Source organism: Clupea harengus, chromosome 2 (genome assembly GCF_900700415.2).
Source record: "Clupea harengus chromosome 2, Ch_v2.0.2, whole genome shotgun sequence".
Classification (NCBI taxonomy): Eukaryota; Metazoa; Chordata; class Actinopteri; order Clupeiformes; family Clupeidae; genus Clupea; species Clupea harengus.
In genome coordinates this window covers 12,713,125-12,728,806 of record NC_045153.1, presented here as the reverse complement: position 1 = coordinate 12,728,806, position 15,682 = coordinate 12,713,125, and the positions used below count along the sequence as shown (strand labels likewise).

At 44.3% G+C, this 15,682-nt stretch overlaps 1 protein-coding gene across 1 annotated transcript in view; it reads right to left on the bottom strand.

Moving 5' to 3' along the window:
• Positions 1 to 2,559: 2,559 nt before the first annotated feature.
• Positions 2,560 to 15,682, bottom strand: part of LOC105891480 (protein mono-ADP-ribosyltransferase PARP4-like) — a 23,747-nt gene continuing 10,624 nt past the window's right edge. Inside the window, 20 exon segments of the mRNA XM_042709329.1 lie at positions 2,560 to 3,171; positions 3,368 to 3,500; positions 3,835 to 3,937; positions 4,121 to 4,181; positions 4,482 to 5,944; positions 8,173 to 8,220; positions 8,310 to 8,357; positions 8,577 to 8,708; positions 9,050 to 9,145; positions 9,550 to 9,630; positions 9,985 to 10,065; positions 10,330 to 10,459; positions 10,945 to 11,132; positions 12,676 to 12,854; positions 13,386 to 13,467; positions 14,034 to 14,115; positions 14,314 to 14,351; positions 14,481 to 14,559; positions 14,561 to 14,646; positions 15,107 to 15,344. Coding sequence (XP_042565263.1) covers positions 2,970 to 3,171; positions 3,368 to 3,500; positions 3,835 to 3,937; positions 4,121 to 4,181; positions 4,482 to 5,944; positions 8,173 to 8,220; positions 8,310 to 8,357; positions 8,577 to 8,708; positions 9,050 to 9,145; positions 9,550 to 9,630; positions 9,985 to 10,065; positions 10,330 to 10,459; positions 10,945 to 11,132; positions 12,676 to 12,854; positions 13,386 to 13,467; positions 14,034 to 14,115; positions 14,314 to 14,351; positions 14,481 to 14,559; positions 14,561 to 14,646; positions 15,107 to 15,344 — 3,550 coding nt within the window. The 3' untranslated portion in view covers positions 2,560 to 2,969.

Genomic DNA, 15,682 nt, shown 5'->3' with positions numbered 1-15,682 from the left:
TAATATTTACTTTTTACTACTTGCCAGGATGCTGAACAAGTCTGTTGTAGGGCTCTTTGGGAAAGCACAACTTTCAAAATAGATACATCATTCATTTAGACCTGGAACATGGACAGAAAAATGTAACTGTTGAATTATTTTTGTAGTTGAAGATTGTAATGGGAATAGATTGGCCTATTGTTCAAAGCATCCAATAGCCACGTAGCATTACTTTACAAGACGCCATTATAAACAATTAAGAATAGGGCATTTTTCCCACACTACATGATTATCTAGTAAACATTTAAAACATGAACAGAGTCATTGATAACGCAGCAAGACAGTTAAATGCAGCATTTATATATTTTGTATTATATAAATGACTCACCAACTGACATTTGACGTAGTCAGTACGGTTGAAACAAGTAGAAAATTGTACATCCTACATTTTCTGGAACACATATCTGCTATGACAGCAAATTCCACACTGAAACTCAACAGTGTTTCCTCCTTTTCCAGTGTCATCTGTCCATCTGCAGCATCACAGCATCATCTGCCTGAACATCACCTTCAGTGGAACTCTTGCTTTAAACAGACCATCTTTACCTTCATATATCCATAATGCCTCATCTTGCCCAGGCCCTTCCAGAAAATCTGAACACTGTCTTATCCACAGCTGCAAATGCCTTAGTGGCCTTTGTCATATTCTACATCCTCAAGTACATATTTGAGCTGACTTTCCTTTGCACCTGTTCTCCTGGATACAAGTTTTACTTCCATAATATAATGTACATTTGTGCGCCTCCATTTATCATATTCTTGTTGGTATTCATCATCAGAGCCTGAACCACAATCGCTTTAATCGGTGCAGTTTTGTTGTGGAGCAGTTCCTTCGTTTTCTGTTGACAGGGCTGTTTTGGATGGCAGCTGCATTCCTTGATGGGGACTGGTATGCCTGTTATCAAAAAATCGCTGGAATGGTTTGCAAAAATGAAACTCTTTTGTATGAACCAAATCAACTAAACCCTGTTCATAGAAATGATTCACTGGTAAGCATATGCCGGAGTAAATTATCGAATGGCCAGTAAATTAAATACAAATTTGTCATTTACTCTAAATGCCTGTACAAAGATATATAGAGCACTTTGTCACTTCTGTGTGTATGTCCTTGTGAGGCTTGATGTAGACAGTGTCAAATAGAAGAGTGAGGTTAAGAGGGCTTTGTTAAGATATTTTACCTATCTTTAAAAGAACATTACACAAGTTTTTAACCATTTTTAGGTATGTTTTAGGTAGGATTTCATGACATGCTCAAATTAGTCTGTTGTTTTTTGGCTACTTAGTGTGCTTATTTTAGACAAAAGCTCAACTTATTGTTGCTTAAACAATTCATATTATCTTTCTGTTTATGCAGGGGTACGGCTTGATTCTAACTATGGGTGGTGTTGTCTTTTGGGCATTATGGTCTTGCCATTGGATGAACTATAGCTGTTGTCAACCATACAACCTACTGGGGTGGAGGGGGACTGCAGGGGGGAATGCACAGGGGACTGCACAGGAGACTGCAGGGGGGACTGCACAGGGGACTGCAGGGGGGACTAGAAACTGTTGTTTGGCTTGTTTGGCTTATTTGGCTTGTTTGTCGGATCATTCTGACATAATAGAGTCCCGCGATGTGTTACTCCTTAATAGACACCTACAGAAAAGATTGAAGAAGATGTGGAAAGGCAGATACAGGAACTAGCTAAAAAGAAAGCAGCTGTCTTTACTGAAAAAAGGTTCAGAGAGTTAAAAACAGCCCTGCGGATCAATGACCCGCTGACGATGATCTGTACTGCCAAACCTGGGAAGGAAGGCAAAAGAAGCGCCACAGTCCAGCTTGAGAACCAACCAGGACCAAGCTTTCAGTTTCAGGTTGACATTCACTATTCCCCTAGCCCTGGAGTGGATGTTCAGCCACAGTATCAACCTGAACCAGAGGCAGTGGAGGAAGATGCGTTACTGGATAATCCAGATGAAGGAGCCCATATATGTACTGTATGATGTTCCCTGAACACCATGTTTCTCAAAAATATGCCAAATTTGACAAAAATTATCTATCATTGTTAAAAAATATCTATCATTGTCTTTTCTTCTGGTAGAGAAATGTGAGTGTCCTCATAGTGAAAACATGTAGTAGGATACGTAGAAGAGAATAGTTTGCAGATATTACAGTGGGGCTTTCATGTGGGACTGGGCTGCAGATTGAGGTCAGTGATCCCTTTTCTTGTGTACAGACATTCCACCATTTCTTTTGAATCATTTATGAATCTTTGATTTAAATTCTTTGGAGCACACACACATTTGTATTAATTACATCCCTAAACCTGAAGTGATTTTGTTTTTATATTTCATGTGATTGCAATGTTTGTATACTTGCTATTGGATTGTATGTCCTATTACTCTGTAGTTAGGCTGCTTGAAGGACACATTAGCTTTTTAAGGTACGCTCCTGGTAAGCAGCAAGGCATTTTCTCTTCTGCTTTCAGTTTCACACATTGATGTTAAATACCTTGTAATAAAAAAACAATGTGGACCAGAAACCTTTGTTATGCTTTTATTCAGACTTATAAGCGGTAAAGCTACTTCCAACAAGGTAGAATATAATCACTGTATCGTGGTTTGGATAAAACTGTCGGCTAAGAATTGAATACAAATGCGATCAAGATGAGGCTTGCATGGATTCACACGGTATAGTGCTGCATTTGCTTTAATAAACATGCATTTCTGCCTCTCCACCTTTAAGAAATAGAAATCTATTTTTCTAAGCAATTTTAAGGCATTATCTTCAAGATTCAGAAAAGTTTCAAGTAAACTCAAAAAGACAGCAGGCCAGTATGAGAGGCAGGGTGGGGTCTGTGTCTAGAAGGCCAGTATGAGAGGCAGGGTGGGGTCTGTGTCTAGCAGGCCAGTATGAGAGGTGGGGCAGGGCGGGGAGGGGGGGTCTGTGTCTAGCAGGCCAGTATGAGCCGGTTCCTCTCCAGCAGGGGGGTCAGGGGGGAGAGGGGGTGCGGGCGGTCAAAGCCCAGGAGTTGTCGGGTGGACGACTCCCAGTCGCGGCCGAACTCCAGCCGGCTGCACACACACGGGTACTGCCTGTCTGCCCAGCACACCCAGTCCACTGCTCTCTTCAGGGCCGCCCACTCTGGACAGCTGTGGGCAACATGCAACAAAATGCACAGAGATATATGTACAGTAAGAGTTGGAAATAAAATAAATACGTACTTCTGCAATTGTTGATGTTTTTCTTTCTTTCTCTCTCTCTCTTTCTCTGACACACACACCCGCACACACCACACACACACACACACACACACACACACACACACACACACACACACACACTCACCTGTATTGAGGAGGTTCTCTGAGGCGGAACAGTGACTGCAGCAGCTCTCCCTTGACCAGCTTCTTCACTCGCACCAGCTGCAGGATCAGCAGGGTGGACACCAGCCTCAGGATGTCAGCGTGCGCTTTGGGTCCTGAGAGAGAATGAACAAACACGTACATAAACACACATTTAAATCCCTGCTTTCATTTGGACCCATGGGGCAAAGGCAATAAAACAAGATCTAAATAAAGTTCTCACATGCAAATAAAGATGAGAAATGAATAATGTATAAGAGTCTTCTCCATATTTGTGGGCTAGCTATGATAGTTGAGAACGAGCAAAACTTCAAGCCTCCCCCATCTGAAGTGTAATGTTTGTTACGTGGACATTTTCATACCGGGTGCAAAACAGACTTCATCAGTGAAGCCTTAAATATGACTTGAAATGTTCTGTGTAGTGTGTGCACAACAGGGGTATGTTCTCACCCAGAGACGCGATGCCCTTTTCTTTCAGGAAAACTCCGCCAAAGAAGTTCAAATCCACACCGAGGAGATATCCCACTGCCTCAGTGCATTCCCAGTATCCCTCCTAACGAGGCAGGAGGGAAGTAAGGAAAGAAGGCGGCAAACGAATACACACAGAATTTAGGATAGTGTCATGAAATTGATGACAACCGAAATATGAAGAGGTAGCCATTTCATATTGAGTCATAGGTATACTATCTGTTTGCATTGTAACTGATGGATGATGTTTGAAGAGCAGGCATCTTACTGGGCTCTGAAGACATGCCAGTCTCTCCCATGATGCTCTGCCCATGAAGCCGTCGCCCTTCCTGCAATGGAGAACCCATCAGTTTTACAGACTCCTGAGTGTGCTCTCATGTTTTATAGACTCCTGAGTGTGCTCACATGTTTTATAGACTCCCGAGTGTGCTCTCATGTTTTATAGACTCCTGAGTGTGCTGTCTATGGCTCTCGTGTTTTATAACGAGTGTTCACACACCCAAAACACAACATGCTGTCAAAAAAGTATCCAGTGCAAAGCCTCTCCTTGTGGGGTAGCTACTGTTTTTTAGCGTGCACAGATAAAGACTAGGGAAATGACAGAAAAGCAAATGTATATATTCCTTTACCGTGGCATCCCCATTTTCATAAATCGTGGCTCAGAGATTGAAAGCGGCATCCGATTAGGTGAAATATCCGTCACGCTTTTCTTCGCTTTCGTCTCACGATCGATGACAGGATGACTCATGCTGGGAGGTGGGTCAGGAGTGGGATAGCCGTCACGACCTGCGGCGTCTACTGACATGGACCGGCCCACCAATCTCCGTGCTGCCCGATAGGCAACGGGAGGAGGAGAAGGAGGAGGAGAAGGGGCAGCATGCCTGGAGAAGGTTGACCGACATTTGGACATTTCACCGGATCTCCGTGCAACAGCACGAGTAGCAGCCCCATAGACAACGGGAGGAGGAGAAGGAGCACAGATGATATCTGAGATATCTGACGGAGCGGAGAGACAGTCCAAAAAAGACTTTTCTGGCAGCCAGGGGGAGCCCAAAGCAAGAGCAGAGAGTTGCTGAGAGGTTTGAGGAGGAGGAGGAGCAGCAGAGAGGTACAGAGAGGATTGAGGAGGAGGAAGAGGAGGAGGAGGCATGGAGGAGCTTGAAAAAGCCCGATAAGGTCCATGCTGCTGAGAGGAGTGGAGTGTGCCTTGCTGCTGCATGCGAAAAGACTGGGCAGGAGAAGAAAAAGTAGCTCCACCTTCAAAACTGAAACTATCAAAGCGCTGAGCACCAAACAAGACAGGAGGGGGAGGGGCTGGGGTAGGACCGGAGAAGATCGGAGCAGGAGCAGGAGCAGGAGCAGGAGCAGGAGCAGGAGCAGGAGCAGAAGCATGGCCAAAAGCACCGGTAGCATGGGCAAGAGCACTGGATTGAGCAAGACCAAGGTCAGGGGCATGGGCAAGAGTAGGAGCACGGGCAGTAAAGCCTTTCTTGAACCCTCCTTGTAACTTTCGGGGACCAGGAGCAGGAGAAGGAGCTGCACCTCCAAAACCGATACCACTAGAGCGCCGAGAACGAAACACGCCAGGAGGGGGAGGGTCTGGGGTAGGACCAGAAAATGTTGCAGACGGAGGAGGAGGAGCAGCAGGAGCACCGGCAGGAGCAGAATCAGAGGCAGGAGCACGGCCAGGAGAAGCACGGGCAGAACCAATGATAGGGAGAGTATAGGGAGAGGCATGGGCAATGGCGAGGGGAGGGAAAGGGGCACAGACAGGGACAAGAGTAGGAGCACGGGTAACAGTAGGAGCAGGGGTAAGAGTAGAGGCGGCACCACTGACTGAATTTGCTACAGGACTTCCATGCCCCAGTACTAATGATTTTCCTGCCATCTTCCAGACGGAGGACTCCTCGAGGAGAGGAGCACACCTCTCAAGACTTGGGTCTTCCGGAACGAACATTGAAGAAAAGTCATCATACACTTCTTCACTTTCTACGCAGGGGGCACCTAGGAACCCAAAGATAGAATCCACAAGGGAGTCATCCGTCAAACACCTTAGAAGGGCCATAGAACGGTAGTTACATTCATCCAAGGCCTGAAAACAAGAGAGGGGTGATTTTAATCCCTGTGGGACTCTTTTTATACTGACTATTCAATGGATTGAAAAACTGTAGATAGCACAGACCGCAGACTGCTCCAGACATTGATGAACTTCAATTGAACTGAATATGATTTTGATTTGAATTTTATATGAATAATTCTCACACAATTTGAAGGATCTCAGGTAAAGTTACAGTGAATCATAATTAATTGAATTCAGGTCAGATTGATTGTTGACTCTCAGGGCCTCATTTACTAACATTGCGACCGCAGCGCAATCAGCGCCTTTGCCAAACCGCATAAAGCGCACGGTATTTTGCATCCTATTTACCAAACAAGAACCCTTGTCGCGTCATCTGCGCCTAACACCGCCCATTAGTGTTATTTAGCGCTCCGCTAAAATAGGGAAAAAAGAGCCTGCGTGTTCCACCATGGATGATAAGCTAAAATTAGAATTAGAGCTTTTGGTTCACGAGGTTACAGCAAACTAACCCAGGTAAATATAGAAACTCATAAATATTTCTCTGTTTAGCCCTTCTGTCTACATTAAAGTTTGATCACTTTGAATCAAGACTGTCTTTTATTAGTGAGCTGATTTTTGGAAATAAACTTTTCAGCGAACATTGAGTTTTCTTGGTTGCTATGGTTACCCTCAGGGTGCCTGTGCAGCTTATATTAACGAGTTTATGTTCACAAGTTAATATTCACACATATTAACATGAGTTAATCGCACACAGGGCAACTGCAAACTGTTATTGGTCCCTAATACTAGATGATAACTAGTTAATAGGCCAGGTTAACTGCTCCATAGCATCCCGTTAAGAGTCTGGTAGGAATACACGACAATCCCCTACTTTTGGAAACGGCGGCATGTCTCAACCACTGAAAAACCATGGCCTTTTACAAAAATGCTGCCCTCGTCAACATACATTTGAAAATTGGGAGTTTTAGCGTAGTCAGGGCAAGGGACAACGAATTGTGTCAGACGGTCTCGGTTTGCTTGAACTTATGGTTGAAAATGACGGTTTAAAGTAAACCTCCATACATAATGAGCTGCGATTCTGGGTAAAGCGTGACCGAACAGCTAGCTGGTGGGACAATTTTGTATATGCCTATTATTAAATGATATATCAAATATAAACATAAAAAAAAAATAACATTTATGATGTTCGTATTTTTCACATTTCTCGCAGGCACATAGTTTTCATTTAGCAGCTGATATGTCATGCTGAAACACCTCTTGTTTCGTTACTAATACATAATTAGGCGCACTTTACGCATCTCCTCCCATGTCGTTGCGACGAACACCCACTTTCCCTTATACCCTCCAGCAGCAGTAATCTAAAGTGCGGCACCTTTGTAAATACGGTTTTAGGTTTTTACCCGCTATTTTACGCCTGAAACGGGCAATCCTGTTAGTAAATGAGGCCCTCAGTGTCTCTAGGGAACCTGAACCAATACATAGGGATGGTGGGAAGTAAGCGGGAGATGAATATCCTACCTAGAGAATCATAAAGACAGTGTATCACTGGAATGCCAGCACCAGTAAACTTAAACACTTAGGCTACATCCACACCAATACGTTTTAGTTTGAAAACGCATCACTTTTGCTAAGCTTATGCCCGGCGTGCATCCATCCATCTGTCATTCTCCTCAGTCAATCAGCACACTGCCACAGTGAATGTTTACATCCTGGTTCCCGCTTCTCTGGAGTGCTTGTGTCCCTTAAATGGAGATTTTTGGAAACGCTGCTGGCCGCGCTTTAAGTTTGAAAACTCTGGGGTTTCGTTTTAGCGTGGACCGGCAAAAACACTTTTGGAAACGATGATGAAGACCCCTTACATTCGCTTCCTGACTGGGTCTTGTCAATCACAACCTGCCTTTCCCTGATTTGTCACTTTTTCTGGAGGGTGTTTTTTCTGTTTTTAGGTGTGTAATTATGGACAGAGATGATTTCTGATATGGAGCTAAAACGCTCGTCTGGTCGGAGATCATTTTCATTCTAAAAATTCTACATGAAAATGTATTAGTGTGAACGTGGCCTTACTGCCCAACTACCAGAGGAATTGCCAAACTAAAGTGGAAACCTATAATCTTAGTTTTGCTTTTAATTCATTTTAATAAAACACAATAACTATCTTATCCTCTCTTTCTGCTGAAGATCTTTATGTGTTCAGGAGCTTTAAAAACATTTCTGTCCATTTTCACTCCCACCACACCTACCAATACATCTTCCTCCGTCACTTCACATAGCAGTCTGCGACCACGCAACTAGAACATCAACACGAAAAACAAAATAACATGTCACAGCACAACTACAACGTCAACACCAACTAACATGTATCTTCGTCAACACCAACCTCGTATGTATCTTCCTCCTCCATCTTCACATGCATGTCAGAACACAACTAGGAACATCAACACCAAAATAACATGTCCAACACAACCAGAACATCAACACCAAAATAACATGTCAATGTCAGCCGAAGTAAGGGATTGAACCCGGGCCACTAGATTACTGAACCAGTGTGTAGCAAGCTAAGCAAAGGTAGGACCCAAGTGAAGACCTTTTATGTGTTTAGGAGCTTTTAAAAACATTTCTGTCTATTTCACTCACACACATCTACCTCGTATGTCTCTTCGTACTCCTCCCCTCTCTCCTCTTCATCTTCCCAGCCCATATAAGGTAACAGGTCAACATCCTCTTCTGCAATCAGTTTGGGGATGTCTGTGAACCCCTCATCAGGCTTCGTGGCATCCTAGAATGAGGCAGGGACATGAATGACTTCACTTGGGGCTCACAGTTTTGTGGTGTGAAAAACGTGTGAAAACTATTTTTACATAAAATATACATACATTTGCTGTTGTTGCAGACATGAAGGAAGATATTATTCTGCACATTCCCACAATATTATTATATGTAGACTATATATTATAATTATTTTTTTTCTTTTAGTTCACTTATTAGCATACTGTAATGAATTGGCTGCCTAGGGTTTTTTTCAATAACCTCAGATGGAGTGAATGGGAAGTAACCATATGTACGTGCTTTTAACCTTTGACCCTTGACCTTTCTCTGTGAGGTCAAGAGAATACATACCCTCTCCTCAATGGCCACAAAGCTGGTGAACTGGGAGAGGATGGAGAACTCTTTGCTGAGCTCAACGATGAAGGACTTCATCTGGGCTTTCTTTCCCTACGAGAATTAGAACAGAGACCCACCCTCAGCAGAGATTCATCATAACACAGCACGATTGAACACAACTAGAACGTCAACACAGCACGATGGAACACAACTAGAACGTCAACACAGCACGATGGAACACAACTAGAACGTCAACACAGCACGTTGGAACACAACTAGAACGTGACCAAAATAACATCACAACACAACTAGAACGTCAACACCAAAATCACATCACAACACAACTAGAATGTCTACACCAAAATAACATGTCACAGCACAACTAGAAAATCAACACCAAAATACACACACATGTATTATCACACATGAAAGTCTCCACATACACACACTGAGACACACACACACACACACACACACACACACACACACACACACACACAGACATACTGACGCACCTCGTGTTCAGCTTCATCCATGTGAAGAATACCATCCTCATAATCTCTAATAACTGCTCTTGCTGTGAGCTTGTGAAGGAGCTAGAGACCAACACACAGAGAGAGAGAGAGAATTAATAGAAACTAAATCTATACATTTGAAATTTATCACACCAGCTTTAACCGGCAAAAAAGCTAACATCGATCTAACTTAATGTATGAGAGCAGGTTATCTACAAGATATCTAACAGACACCTCCTACAGAGATTCAGTAGGACCCAAGACATCTAACAGACACCTTCTACAGAGATTCAGTAGGACCCAAGACATCTAACAGACTCCTACTACAGAGATTCAGTTGGACCCAAGACATCTAACAGACTCCTACTACAGAGATTCAGTTGGACCCAGGTTCTGTAATGTTTTAGATTAGCAATAATCCGTAGGTGTTCATACCGTGCCCTTACTCTTCTGCAGTTCTGTGGTGGACACCATGGTCTTAATCTCTTTCCCACACAGGTCTCCATAGAGAGCAGCCTGCAGAGGTGAGATGCATGAAGACCAAAGGCATTAACGTTTCAAACATGGAGCAACTATCCTCAGAATTAATCAGAACATGTAGTAATTTTATAACAGACAGGCCGAGAGAGAGAGAGTGAGAGAGAACTGTCCTTCACTTTGAAAAGTAGAGACTTAAACACAACACATTACTCGTACCCTAACACTGACACCCCTCGCTCTATACCCACGTTACTCTACCTGTGTGCAGTGGGGTATGAAGCCTTTCTCTCGTTACTCTACCTGTGTGCAGTGGGGTACGAAGCCGTAGACCAAGGTGTTGCAGTTGCTGAAGAGGCGTTGGAGCTGCGCAGGGCCTGAACAGGAGGGGGGCGCTGTTGGGTTGAACAGCTGCCACTTCACCGCCACCGAGCTGCAGCCTGGAGACGGTCAACGCGCCTCACCTGTGACTCCACCTGCCAGGTGACACAACAGCACTGCAGTAACACAGCTGACACCTGACATGCACCTTTAAGCACACCTGTCTCTCAAAGCCACCTTTCTACTGGGAGGCAATTCGCATTTAGCTCCAAGCTCCAGCATTGTCCTTTTGGTATTGACGGGGTGTGGAGTGGAGACTTTGTTAGTCCGTTTTCTGCCATGTGGTCGGGGTCTTTGTGTCAAAGAACTCGTAGGCCCCCCACCTGCCTGGGCTAGAGCTCGCAGCATATGTCTGTTGGCAGTTTTACTGTGGAAACAAACACACCAACCAGGTACACACACACACACACACACACACAAACATAGATGAACACATGCACACACCACAAACACAAACACACACACACAAATGTTTTAAATGATGTTCATTCAAGCCCCCGGTAGCTGGTCGTCCAGTCGCAGTGCTGGAGAGCTCACCTGAGGCCACAGATGAAGAGGCGCGTGTGGGCGGCGTTGCTGCGGGCCAGCTCCAGGGTGAGGGCGGGGTTGTGCACGTGGCCGTCAGACAGCAGCACCAGGCTCCTGGTGCCTCGGGAGGGTGGCAGCAGACTGAGGCTGCGCAGGGGCCTCCACAGCTCAGTGCTGCCCCCCACTGGTAAGGAGATCTAATGATAAGAGCAGCAGGACACAAACTTGCTGATACACAAAAAGAAGGTGCCCACTTTACAACCAAGATGAAGAGCTCACAAAGACATCTCTTTGCTGTTGTTTTTAAGTGTTGCTAAGTATTGGGATGGTGGCTATGGTGCACACTGATGTGTTATAATTAGGGCTGTCAACTTTAACGCGTGAATCTATGCGATTAATGCGGCCGCGATTAACGAGATAAAATATTTTAATGCAATTGACGCAACTTTACATTTTTTTTAATGCCTTAATTTGGATAGAACATGAAGTTATGACAGGAAGCGAGGCGGAGAAGAGGTGGGGAGAGGATTGGGAAATGACATCAGGCCAGACTTGAACCTGTGTCCCCTCGGGCAATGTAGCCCGTAAGTAGGGGGCTTGGTCTACCATTTTATGGGAGCGATGAGGGACAGGTGGGGCTTTAAAAGCCCCCCTTGTTCAAAGTGGGGAATGACAGAAAAAGTTTAAGAACCACTGCGGTAGTTGAAGATGAAGAGAGCTGAGGGATTGTTGGGCGAAAAAGTCTCTGTTTAAGAGCCAAAATGACGGAACAATCGACAAAACTAAAGTTGTATGTAGCATTTGTCAAGCTGAATTTAGCTATCACAGAAGCAGCTTGTCTTGAAGTTATCACCTTAATGCAAAGCACCCAACAGAAAGCAGTCCCAGGTTAGATGATCGCCAACCCACACTCCACGACTTCTCTAGGAAAATAACTAGACCAGTCCGTGAAAAGGTTACCATTTGGGTTGCCGGTGACTGTGGGCCATCACATACTTAAGGACAGTGGGCTGATTGAGGAAGAATTGCTTCTGGGGAAAATTTACGATTTACCGTGGAGGGGCACCATTGTGTTTAAAAAAAAAATACAATTAAAAAACGTGTCTAAAATACACGCTGTCTGAAGTGATTATTCGTTTATTTATAAGATTTAGTCTTAAGAAGAAAAACAAACTTTTAATCGCGATTAATTTCATTTCAAATCTATTGACAGCCCTAGTTTATCATACATAGCTTGTGTTGCTGGGTATGATTACTTGCATGTGGCATTAAGAGGTTTGGCCACTGTGGGAAGTCCCCAACCCAATAGCACAGGGAATAAATTGAGCTGTGTAAGCTGAAACTACCGTTTATCCACTTTTGAGACGTTGCAGACGGTGTAACACAACTGGTGAATGCCAAATATGTCAAATCCAAATTCTTGATTCACTGTCATACCAGTCCAACCACTGAACAGCTCAGACTGTTATTTCATGTGAACTCCTGAAAGACATTGGTAACACAGAGTCAAGGCCCACCCTGATGAACTTCTTGGCTGGTTCAAGCGCATCCCAAGAACTTTGGAAACATGAAGGCATCGCTTTGTTCTGCAAAAAAAACAATTGTTTTTAAAATCAATCAGCTTTAAAAAAAAAACTTACAAAGACTATTCAGTGCAATTGTAGCATATTTCTCAAAAATGTCTCCAAAAAGTTATCCTTTGTTGTAATAATTGTGGCTTGCTTCAGTGATCATCAGTACCCCTGTACAAATAACATAATGTGATCTTGATTTTTTGTCCAGTTTGCTGAGGAGCTGCAGGGCGATCTGGCGGGCATTCAGCAGGGCCCCCCGCATCGACTCGGAGGAGTCCAGCAGGAGCACACTCCTCCACCCGGCAGCCAGGCCAGGGCTGGGCTCCTCACCCGCCCTCTGGGCGTCTCAAAGTCTGGGTAAAACACCAGCATACAGGCCTAGGGAGAGAGGTGCAGTTTGGGTAAAACACCAGCATACAGGCCTAGGGAGAGAGGTGCAGTCTGGGTGTGTGTGTGTGTGTGTGTGTGTGTGTGTGTGTGTGTGTGTGTGAGATACCTACTTTTGCCAAAACAAAGATAAGAGAGAGGGATACTATAAAAACTTAAATGAAGGGGCAAGTTGAATGTAGTGAATTTAAACTACTTATCCACACACACACACACACACACACACGTGTTTTTGACTCTAAAGATGGAATAAGACAACAGAAAGAGAATCAAGGGGAAGAAATGTAAAGTTCTTGTGAACATCTGAAATGCAGGGGCACGTTTTGGAGTAATGCGTTGAGGAAGGCACTGTGGCGGAACGCATCTGTGTATTATTATGAACCATTCAATTACAAACGTTGGTTAAGGACTGTGAGCTTGTGTGGGTCTGACCTGGCTGTCCTTGTCAGGGTGTTTCTCCACCCACATGCGGGGCATGTCATCTCAGACAGTGGTGATTGTAGAGGTGGAACCCGTCCGATCCCAGCGTCTCCCCCGGCAACGTGCCAACCACCGCCTTGCAGTCCGTCCTCTGCCGCACGGGAGAGAACACGGTGGTCAACTCTCACTTAGTGGTCAACGCCCTCACCATCCAATCAAAAGGTGCAACAAGACACGGGTCCATCAACAAACAAATCCGACTGCAGACAAGTTCCAACAGTAACCCTTGAGTGTTCACTAAACCCTAGCCCTAAACACAACATTGGTAGCCTTGGCCTCCACCCTCACTGCTGGTGTGGTGCTACATTTACATTTACATTTAGTCATTTAGCAGACGTTTTTATCCAAAGAGACGCACAAAGGAAAAAACATTCGAGCTACGAGCAATAGAGACCTAGTGTAACAATAAAAACTACTTTACATAAGTAATAAAAAGTGCAGGAATGTAACTACTTAAGGATAGTTAGTTAGAGGAGATAGCATTAGAGGAAGGATAAGGAGAGGAAGAGGAAGGGAGAGGAAGTGCAAGATAGGAAAGGAGGTGCTCTCTGAAGAGTTGGCTCCTTAAGAGCTCCTTAAAGATAGAGAGGTGCTGGAGAGAGTGGGAAAGATATGGCTCACTGTGTTGCCTGCGTAGGATGATGTAGGGGCATATACCTTGGTCTGAATGCGGTGAGTATCACAGCGCAGACTGGTGATCTCATAAGGCATCTCAATGGACAAACTGAGGGTAAACTCCCTATGGGGAACCAGTGAGGAGGTGCACATCAAATTATATAACAGCACAATATAAACACATTTTTATTTATAATACATTATAATACAGAGGTATTGATGACAAATTACAATACATGAGAATGAAGAATGAATATGATTAGGATAAATAACTCCACTGGAATGTTAAGTAAAGATATGTGAACCAGATGAAAACCCTTACCCATTGAGTTCACTCACACACACCTTCTCCACTGTATCCTGTCAAACACATAGTTTAATTTCATTACAACAATTCAACTGACGAAACTCACAAATAATGCACAAACCATGACCACTGAATCGATCGAACACTGATGACAGCTGTCAATCAGGGGATGCTCCTCCTACCTGTGTCCTCTCATTGAGTGCAGAACTCTGTTGCCAGGGCGCCACGCTACCAGGCAACTGGAAGAAGATGGAGTCGGGCCTTCACCATCAGCTCGGAGATGAAGGTGACCTTGATGAGGACGGTGGCGCCGGGAGGAAGGTTCCCCACGCTGATGGTGAACACGTCCTGACGGGGCGCACAGTTAGGACATCATCAAAAATGGCCGATTACACTGACAGATATCAAGTGTCCTAACTTCTCCAAACTGTCAGGGTGTCCAAATCTCCAAACTTCAACATCAGCTAAATATTATTACACTCTACGTATGGAGCTGTTCCTTCAACATCATGCTTTCACTATAACTTTGATTATTTTGAAACATTTCCAGGTTAATTGAAATCATATGACACATTTTTTAATTGGGTTTCGCTCATGGTTTCTTCCTGTCAAAAGGGAGTTTTTCCTTGCCACCGTCCCATTGACACATGCTTTAGGGGAGTTCAGGCCTTGGGCTCTATAAAGTGCCTTGAGTCAAATATGATTTATTATTGATTCTATATAAACAAACACAATTGAACACTACATATCTGAGCAATGTCTATGTGGATGAGGGAGTATGGTAGAGTTCATGTGTGTGATCACATACAGGTGCGTCCTGGTCCATCAGGTAAGCCCCGTGGCCCTTCGCTATGGCCTGTTTGTACTCTTTACGGGCCTGCTCCTTCTCCTTCACCTGAGGGACACACACAGCACAACACACGGGTGAACCCGAGGAACGGAGATGCCACCGTAACCATATCAGCAACACTGGGAGATAAGTGCCCTCTGTGTGGCAATGCTGTAACGCACAAGGTACTTGTTTTTTTCCAACAACATTATTTGTCCTTTAATGCCACTTAAAGCGAGAGAAACCAACTGCAAACACTAGATTACACACACACACACACACACACACAAACATAAATGAACACAACACGCACACACCACAAACACACATTTAGCTTATAGACGTCATTATGGTCACTACAAAACCTCACCACAAACACACACAGACAAACACACACACAGACACACACACACACGCACACACCCCTCCTTTAGCTTACAGATGTAATTATGGGTCATTGAGGCCCTGTCCCTTCGTGAGTTACTAATACCTTCCCCTAATCACATGCTTCACATCGTTTAAGGCCTATTGAGTTTACTATACCTCCCCAATTAC